The sequence below is a fragment of the Venturia canescens genome, chromosome 3 (genome assembly GCF_019457755.1).
Source record: "Venturia canescens isolate UGA chromosome 3, ASM1945775v1, whole genome shotgun sequence".
NCBI lineage: Eukaryota > Metazoa > Arthropoda > Insecta > Hymenoptera > Ichneumonidae > Venturia > Venturia canescens.
Window position 1 is genome coordinate 10,199,002 of NC_057423.1, and position 10,115 is coordinate 10,209,116.

At 39.9% G+C, this 10,115-nt stretch overlaps 1 protein-coding gene across 3 annotated transcripts; it reads right to left on the minus strand.

The window, feature by feature from the left end:
• Nucleotides 1–178: 178 nt before the first annotated feature.
• LOC122408544 (peptidyl-prolyl cis-trans isomerase sig-7) lies at nt 179–5,256 on the minus strand. 3 transcript variants are annotated; one of them, XM_043415361.1, is made up of 4 exons: nt 4,763–5,256; nt 1,960–2,450; nt 1,368–1,609; nt 179–915 (listed from the first exon to the last, which is right to left on the minus strand). In XM_043415361.1, the coding sequence occupies exons 2-4, from the start codon at nt 2,272–2,274 to the stop codon at nt 204–206; spliced, it is 1,269 nt and encodes a 422-aa protein (XP_043271296.1). In that variant the 5' UTR covers nt 2,275–2,450; nt 4,763–5,256; the 3' UTR covers nt 179–203. The 3 variants fall into 3 exon arrangements, with proteins under 3 accessions (XP_043271296.1, XP_043271295.1, XP_043271294.1); XM_043415360.1 differs by lacking the exon at nt 4,763–5,256 and adding an exon at nt 4,391–4,691; XM_043415359.1 differs by lacking the exon at nt 4,763–5,256 and adding an exon at nt 2,959–3,292.
• Between the last annotated feature and the right edge of the window lie 4,859 nt (nt 5,257–10,115).

Genomic DNA, 10,115 nt, shown 5'->3' on the forward strand with positions numbered 1-10,115 from the left:
CCTAATCGTTTAATACGAAGGCAGAAAGTTATTTCGAAGTTTTATCGTTGAGGATTTAAAAAAATTGGTTCGTTGGAGGTTATTCAGTTGGAAAAAGTGTAATGTTTACTGAGTACGTTTCTGTGTTCGAATCATTCAATAGGAAGATTGAAAAAATATGAATTCTGTACACGTTGAATATACTAAAAAACTGATCGTTGATTTTATTTGTATTTATCGTGTCTGTAATCTTTTTTTCTACGGTAACGTTCTTCAGAGTGCTCTCTTGGTCGTTTGTCTCCCTGTCTGACACGATCGTTTTTTTCGCTTCTACCGTCCAGATAATCTCTTCTTTTATCATCGTCTTGTCTCTTTCCACGGCGATCGAATGGTTTCTCATTGTAGCGTCTTTCTCCGCTTCGACTGCGACTCTCTCTCCGCGATCTCATTTCGGTACGATTACTTTTGTCTTTCGCACGATCTCTTCTACGGTCGTTGTTTCTTTCGTTATTGTCGCGTCTTTTATCGTATCGCTCGTCATCGTTTTCTCGACGATATTTTTCGGCTCTTCGTTTATCGTGTTTCAATGATTTTGGTCTCTCCTCGCGATTTTTATCGTTGGTTCTTGCTTCGGATTTCGAATCTCGATGATCGTTTGAATTTTTCCGACGATCTCGTCCGCCTCGACTCTCGAATGCATCCGGCTTTGATTTTTTCTCCCCCTTGTCTTTATCCTCGTTGTACATAATTCCTTTACCCTTGCCACGCCATCGCATTTTCGACACAGACTGCGAGAAATCCACGTGTATGCGACGGTCGTCGATGAGAACATTGTCCATTTTGAAATAAGCTTCCTCGCAACTCTTCCTATCGGCAAACTCGATGAACGCGTATTGCAATGAGTCCCCGGTTTTCCGATCTCTGATTACTTCGCAACTGAAATCAAATGTATTGCATTACTTCACTATGTACTGAACATATGGGAAAGCCCCATTTGCCTTTTTTCATAAATACGATTACTGGAAGCTGCTGACGCAGGAGAAAATTAATTGTTACTGCTAATTGAACGGGTAAAAATTTATTCTCAAAGGCTGATTATCTAGACATTCATAGGAATTAGTGGAAAAGAGAATTAGATTTTACATGATGCCAGTTTTGGAGAGTGATGTAGCGGATGGGGAATTCAATCGAAAAATTGACTGTCGAGTTTTAAGCAGAAACACGCTTTCGAATAATCACTACGAATAAATTCAGCATGCTATAGTGGTTCACGTTATTGCACCGTGGTTTCAGGTCATGTTAGGTCTAGAGAAAAGAAATGCATTTCATTTCAGCTATGGAATCTCATTTCGTAGTTGAATTAGACAACAGTATGAAGAGAAACTCACCCGACGATTCTGCCGAATCGACTGAAAATAATTTCGAGATCGTCATCATTCGTAACTGGGTTGAGCTTGCAAACAAAAAGTACATTTTCTGGGGGAGCCATTTCAGCGTCAGGTATGTCACCAACAATCTCTAATATCGTGGCTCTCGCTTTCGCTTCTTTTTCTTTTTGTATTTCTGTTATTTGCTCCATGCTTAATCCAGCTGTGTCATCTATCGCTTCATCCGCTCCTATTCGATCGCTCTAAAATGGTTCGTTTATGAGGAATGACTGTAGAACATTTTTTTAGGATAATGAAAACTGGTTGACAAAAACTTTTTTCAATGGCATCGCAATGCTTCGAAACAAATATTCATTAATCTACAATATGATAAACTGTTTTCGACATTACAGAAATATTTGATGACTCGACATTGCAAGTTTCAATAAGACCCAAATTACTCGAGAATTGATCCAAAACTCTCTATTACCCTTATGGAATAATCCTAATACAAAATTCGTTCCAAAATTTATGCCGAGAGCTAGGTATAGAATTGTAGGTAAGTGAATGGAACTTTTAAACAATATTCATTTTCATAAATGAGTATAATTACCATTAAAGCTTCTCTCGTCGGTTCAGGACTTCTGTCAGGAATAACCAGAGTTTTTGGATCATCGTAAGGATCCTCGAGGATGACAGTATGTGAAATTCTTATATCCTGATAAGGCCTATGATCATGGTCACAAATAGCCTCATTGAATTTCAAAATGACTTCCAAGCCTTCAGCAATTTCACCAAAAACGCAATGTTCACCATCCAGAGATTGGAGATCTCTGTCAAGAGTGATGAAAAATTGGGAGCCGAGCATGTTGTTACCACAATTCACCATCGACAGTAGGCCGACCTTGTCGTGCTTTATTCTTGGCATTTGTTCAGCTTCGTAATAACGAGCTTCCTCGCCTAATAGTCTCCCATATATACTTTCACCACCCTTGCCCGTACCAGTCGGATCCCCCGTTTGAGCTATAAAGTTACTCTGTACTGTGTGAAACAAGTTCCAATTGTAATATTTCACTTTGCACAACTTCAGGAAGTTGCGACATGCTGGAAATGAAAAAATTTAATCATTTTTTAGTGACATATCGATGTTGAGGAAAAAGTCGAGTTGAAAATAAATTTCTAACTATACTAAGAATTCCCATTCATAATTCTCATGGGACTAAAATACAAATGGGTAATTATCGACGAATCAAAATCATCCAGTTGTGAAAAATGGCTGACTCGGAAACTGACTTTAATAAAAATGAAAATCCAAGGCAGAGAATCGATTTTAATGAGACCACAGAAAAGCGACTTTACTCCGACATAATTTCAGCATCTGTTTCGCAACTGATTGTGCAACGAAGAACAATGAACATTCTATCATTGAAGAATACTTGACCAACGAATTTTTTAATTTTTCAAACTCAGTTTTTATAGGACGAGTGTTTTTAGTTTGTAAATGTTATTGAAGCCACATAAAGTAACTTCTTCTGTAATAAACATCGTCGTCTCAAATTAACCTAGAAATATATGAAAGTTTATAAAATGTGGGTCCTGTATCGTTACTCACTTTGCGGACGTTGCTCGGTATACAAATCGACAGTAAAATCGCCTATTGTTGTCTCTATTACGACCGCCATAATCAGTCCGCTCAATTGTGCGAATAACAAACAACGATGAAAACACTAAATTTGTTTACTAAAATCAACACCAAAAAACGGTTTTTTCCCTTGTCACACGTTATGAATTAAAAACGGGATTACTCATCATTGAAAACTGATGATCCGATTTGCATATTATTTTTGTTTATTGTCTCGAAAAGAAACAATGAAAATGAAGCGTACACTTTGTGGCGGGGTTCTAAAAAACGAATTGTTTGAGGTTTGAGGTTATACGTTATGCGACGAGTAATTCAGCTTAGTCGATATGACAGCGAAGCTTTATGATACGCCATCTACTTCATTTTTAATATAGGCATGTCGAAATCTTCTTTACTGACAATCCTATAACAGTAGTGAAAATTATTTTTTGTCAAAGCATATATTTTGTACAAATTTCGCAATTTTTTCGGGTTTTTATAAGTTCATATGGAAGAAAAATATATGAAAATGGAAAAAGTATTCGGAATTTTTGTTGCAGACAATAATCACGATCTCCACATTGCACGCAGCGGTTTATGCAGCTGAGAAACTGCATAAACCATGTACAGATTTAATATTTCTCACATTAAAAAAATGTTTTTGTACTTTTTCAATATCCATATGAAACTATACCAAAAAGTTCACTATTATTTCCGTCTATCCAAAAACATTCCAGAAAATAATCGATTTTTTTGACTTTTTAAAGCAGGACCCCCCTTAATAATAAAAAGACGGGAGGCTACGACAAGAATGGGCAAGGCAAGAAGAACCCAAAATAAGCAAATGTGAGGTTACGAGTGCTAATTACAAATTTCGTTCAATCTTTAAGGTAATATATATCTTCATTACTAGTAAGACAATAGTCTCGAATTTTTTCCTAAACCTTCATTTTCATTATATGTTTAATTGTTATTATGTACTTTTTCGTAAACTTCGTGAGAAATGTTCATTCAGTTTCCATAATTCGATGGCTTTCCCGGACCACTCGTTTTTTTCTTTTGGAAAAAAAAATCGTTTTCATGCCAATTTTTATAGAGTTATGCCAATTTTTTTTCATATTCAAGCACGTTTATCTAAATAACCAATGACGAACCCTTCAAAATTTGCTATGCGTGTCAGTCGTCTATCCATTCGAACTGTTTCAAGACTTTCTTAAGGAAATCGTTTCGTGCATGAACTACCTTAAATCCGAATCGTCGGACAGGAAGTGTGCCTGTTGCAGGAGTTTGTGTAAAACCCTTCAAAAAATGTGCTTAGATGCTAGGAATGTGAACTTAAAAATGTTTACTAGATCCTATAATAATTCCAGGAATAGATTTCACGCTGTATATTTCTAGGATATTTCCAAATTTAAACTCTCACCGTTGGGATTTTCGATTTCCATTAGATTCCCTCGAACTTCCTTAAATTCATCAACTCCGCGTATAACCATGCACGCATAAGCGCCAAACGATTCCGCTGTCAAGGGCTCGGGACCGTGTCAAATGAATGAAAAAATTTGGACAATATGCGCGATAACCGAAAATTGGCACGCAAAAGACTCTACCAGGATTCTGGAGTTCGCAAACTTGGCATTCGAATAAAATTTCGTGACTATCGAACAACCTCTGTTGATTATAGAATGAAGAATGAATTTTTCCACCCAACACAAAGAAACACGTCGCCCTCTGCTCTTTAATATTACGAGAAAAAAGTGAAATGTGCGAGCATTTCACTGCACCCATAAAAACCTACCGCGTGCTCATATAACGGTCCGTTCGAATGGCGCGACTTCGTAGTAACATTGTCCGTAAACTTAACGAGTCCAAAGACATTGAAGTCGTTGGCAATATGTTCGTTGTGTACGTTTTCCGAAACGTGTTGAGCCGCGAGCAAAATATAGCTCGCAGTCATAACAAACAGCGACGAAAATCGTGCTGCGGCGAGTTCCCGAACCGCGTCTCCACTTACTCGCTAACTCGCGCGACTACGATGTCAACGTTATTGTTTCTGTAGTCACGCTCCAGAGCAATTCGTTCGTACCACAACAAGCCTTTCTCACGACTCGGCCCTGCCAATCGCCACAACGCAAAATCTCTTCGAAAACTTCGCTCTTTTAAGGCAAGCGCTTCCACGCAGTTTTTATCCGTCAAACATATATTTTTCCACAGCACCCGTGACTCTTCGTGCATTCATCATTTATCGAAGGGAGATGACGCGAGAGCAAATTCAATAGACTCGAATAACTAAGGTGCGCCGCACAACGTATGCAAACACCTTGGGAGAGATCCGAGAGTTGCGCGCACACGCATTATCTTGCACGCGTGTGTGACGTATCTTATGAACGCACACACGCGCGTTAACCGCCGAGTGTATAGATACAAGCACGATATACCGGTTAACGAGTATATACGCAATGCTTGATAGGAATTTGCCTGAGGGGCCTCCCCGGACTCGCTTTATATCTCGTGGTAGACTCTCTGGCACCGAGTGCTGGAACATGCAACGCATTTCCCTCCCGCTCCTGTTGTCAGCCTCTCTTTCTCTCTTCTCTCTTTTTCCGCTTCTTCTTTCTGCATTTCTTGAGCACAGCCTCGTCGGAGAGGAGCTTCTTGTATGGTCTCTTTGGGGGTCGGGGATAAACGCATCAATTTCAATCGCGCTCGGGAGCAACAAATTCTCACTTTTGGGGTGGGGGGAGGGCAGAAGACTTTTTTACTCGCAGCTACGGACGAATGACGCAGCAACGCGGTTGCTGTTTCGGGCTCCTGCGTGCGGCTTTTTTTAGCAGAGCTTTCGCGGCTTGCTCGTGGCAAGGTTGGGAAAGGAGGGGACTGAGGATTTTTACTTGCTTCGGGCCAATGAAATCGTGGACTCGAATAAATAGGGCTGGAATTGTTATTTAATTATTGAAATAGTAAAATATTGAAATAGGAGAAAATTGAAATGTTCAGTGCCTTTTTCTTCGACGGCTTGAAAACTCGAATGTGTTCAACGTGCTAATTGACTCGCTGCGAAGGCAAACGCGCCCTTGTTTACAAACTTTCTGTTCTTCAACTAAGCCTGCTTCTGAAGTTTCGAAGAATAAGCGAGATGCTCGCCCGAGAGCTGATAAATAATAAAAATAACTTTTTTAAAACCCACACCGGACGTTCGTGCGTAATCTCGTCAAACGAGTACCACAACCTCGAGAGGTGAGAGCGTTCTCCTTGCAGGGAGAAGTCCCTCGGACTTTTCTTCGTTCGTCTTCATCGTTTCTCTCTCTCCTCTCTCTCTCTCTCTCTCTCTCTCTCTCTCTCTCTCTCTCTCTCTCTCTCTCTCTCTCTCCTCGATCTATTCTCTCTCTTGCGTTTTCCAAGCAAAGAGAGCTGTGCCACGGCAGACTTTGTGGCACCTGCGGAGAGTCCAAGTCGGGGTAAGTTACAGCCGAGAGCGCTGGAGGACGAGAGAATACGGACTTCTTGCCGGACGCTTCGTCCGCGACGAGTTTCGACCCCATCGCTTTACTTTTAAATCTTACTTTGCTTGGTTTCATTAAACATCGGACTTTCGCTATTTACGGAAAAATTGTGATAAAGGTTCGAGTCATTTTTCGTCCTGAAACGAAAAACGATAAAATTTTTATCTCATTGCTTTGTTTTTTTTTGTAGAAGCACCAATAAACATTTTTTGCTCATTTTTTCAAATTTCTTTCGCCGGTACAACGTCCGATTTTCGGCTTTACAGCTACATTTGCATCCCACCAATTCATGTCAATATTCTTAAAACTAAAAGAGTTTTTAAAACTCTGTTTTTTTTTAAAAAAAAAACACTGAAACGTGTTTTTTTGGTAAATTTGATAAACGTTTTCAGATTTTCCTTTTCAAATACGTATAATCGAAAATTGACGAGGTTTTTTTAAATAATTTTTGTAAAAACGCTCGTAAAGCTCGAAAATTCTTGTTTCCGACGAATTAATCAACAAAATACTCGCAAATTAAAGTATTTTGTTAAATCTGGAGATAGATTCGAATTTATCTTGATTGACGAAGACTATTTATGGTTCTTTCATCTGAAATGATTGAAATCCAAGTTAATCGTACATTAAGAATAAAGCCAGGACTCGCAATAAATGGTTGTTTATTTCGAATAAATCATGTAAAATCGTGACAACGAGTACGTGGGAATTATAAATCCAACGAGGTTTCACAAAATCGAGAAATAACCTCCAACTGGAATTTTGTGAGACGACCAGCCTGAGCAAGCGTCATAATCGTAGTTTGATATTTTTGCACTTGTACATCGCTAACTAATAACTAAGACACGATTATCTTAAATGTGATGAAATTTAATAAGTGGAATTATTTCACCATTTACGGTCAAATCAATGATGAACAAATTGATCTTAAGATGATGGATCAGTCGGTAGTCTTTGACATCGTTCGTCCGATTAAAATAATAAAAATGTCGTCGTACGCAGCACGATTGCAAAAATCCGATGACATTTTTATTTTTTCGATCAGACGAACGATGTAGAAAAATTTCCTTTTCAAAATTTGCAGCTATCTCTCTCGCACTCACGGTTGCGATTACCGACTGATCCATCATCTTAAAGCCAACAGTCGAATAGGCTCACGTCGTGATTTTATTTCGTCAAGATTCGCTGACAGAATAATCATTCAACAACCAAACAAAAGCAGTTTATAGTTTCGTCGATAATATTATAATAAATCACGTAAACATTTCAACGTTTTGAAGACATTTTGGGTTGAATCGAATTGACAAAGTCGGGTGAAACCTTTTTTGCACGTTTCTAAAGCCACCGTACAAGTTCCTTCCGAAAGCGTTAGTCAGTGCCTGAAAATTTGACGTTTTGAAACCAGAAAAAGCCCGCGGAAACGGCCAAGCCCAAAGATCACTTTTTATCAGTTTCCCTCGATCAAAGTGTCCCTCGACAGGTTGAAATTTGAAGGATTCTATCGACACCGCGACCGATGCGATTGCATTATTTTCATAATCAATATGAATATATCGTAATTCGAGAGACGCGGATGAAGCTCCCTATGAGCAATTGGCAGGAATTTAAAAGCACATCCGTTTTGTGCTGTTAAACTGTTAAGGTGCGGATGAGGACCGAGAAGAAAGAAGCGAGGACGATACGTGGACAGAAGTGTGTAAGGTAGCCACGAGGAGGAGTCGATCGCGCGTAGATATCTCTCGGAGCTCTCCCGCGGGGATATCTCCGAGAGATATGCCATGCTCGCTGAGAATTCGCCTCCGGGGCCATTACCGCCCTCTTATACTTGCCACTTCTTCGTCTACGTATTTTCTCTCGCTTGCTCGTCTCGGCAGCGCAACGTCTCTCGTTTCATCCAACAATTTATACGCATGGAGCAGAGGCCGCGTTTGAGCAGGCCGTGCCACCGGAGTCCTTTTTATTTTACATGAATTTTTTCCTTTTTATTATCCTCGACGATGTTCCGCGTGGACATGATTTTTGGATTATCGATGGACAACTATTTTCAGGGGCTTTTCCCCCAAAGTTAGTGCACACGCGAAAACATCGAGGGCCGTGAGAATTAACGTTCGCAGAGAAATATCGCTGGGCCAAGTTCTGTCGGGGGAGAAGTTTCTCCGCAGGGATCTTCCTCGCTTTTATTCGCTTCGAGCGAACCGAGGAGTTCGGAGGTTCCATCTTCTGGGTTTTTTTCAAACGACTTCATTTTCGAGGGACTCGAGACAATGACGCTTGTGAATACAAAGTTATTTTCATTGATCGAGCAACTCTTGGTCGAGTCGAAAATCATTCGCGGCCCGCGTCCCTCGACGGACTCGAATCGAAGATGACTTTGGTCGAGTACTTTGTTCTGGAATTCAATCGGAACTATCAAGTTCCCTAAGTTCAACTAAGAAAGAAATACTGAGAAGAGTGAGTTTGTCTTAAAATTTTTCCCACTCGCGAGTCGTCGTGAGCCGGAGGTTATGACGAAACATAAAAGTGTTGATTGGATTATGAGGAATCGCCGCGGAGACGTGCGTAATGAAATTCTTCAAAGAATCAATAGAAAAAAATGAAAAAAAAAAAAAAAAAAAAAAGAGAGAGAGATCCGTGGATGATGATAGGAAGCTGCGATATAGACGATGATCGCTCGATGAGTCGCCATCGCGATCGTCATGTATTCAACGAGGCCCTCGCATGGATCGGTTTGAATCCACTTTAGATCGGCCACGGTCTCTGTAACCGCCTACTTCTTCGGCAGGGGCGGGTCCTATCTCTCTATGAGTCAGGAGCGTAGCCTTTTTAATGTCACTTATGAAGCATCGAAGGAAAAGCTCCTTTAATCAGGATCGTTCGTTATATTTTTGAGGAAAAATTCAAATGATTTTCGTCCCGTGGATTTACCGTAGATTCGCAACGAATTCGCACCCCATCATTTTCGGCCTATCGACCGACGAGATTTGTCCCACGATTAAGAACCCACGGGATCGTCGTAAAAATAACTTTCAAAATGGGCTTGCCCCAACCCACCCTCGAAACTCCATATAAACAATTTCGAAGCCTTGAAAATTCTTCTGAACACGATTAAAACAAGATTTTTCCATCGAAGTAGAGCTGGTAACACTGCAAATTGGAATTTTGGAATTCTACAGGGAAGATAAAAGCACTCGCGAATCCGTTAAGGTGGATCGTGCCCAGAGGATCGTATTTTAAGGGTGTCTAAATTCCATCGACTTTTACTCCCTCATTAAAGATATAATCATCTCAAATTAATCTCAGAGTTATTCATTCGAAATTGTAAATACATTTTTTAAACTTATACTTTTACGAATGAAATGACAAGCCGTTAATCAATCGGGAATCCATCACTGACCGAACCCCAAATTTGCCTCGTCCCTCACAAAAATACTATAGTTTTATATATTAAAAATCGCTTCGGAGAGCGCAAAGGGAAAACACAAAGAGAATGAACGGAGAAAGAAGTATTAATAAAAAGACAGGAGGCTGTGACGGGAATGGGCCAAGCCGAGAAGAAACAAAATGCCGAAAAAAATGTGAGGTTACGAGTGCTAATTACCAATTTCGTTCAATCTTTAAGGTAACATTTCTTCATTACTGGTAAGACAATCG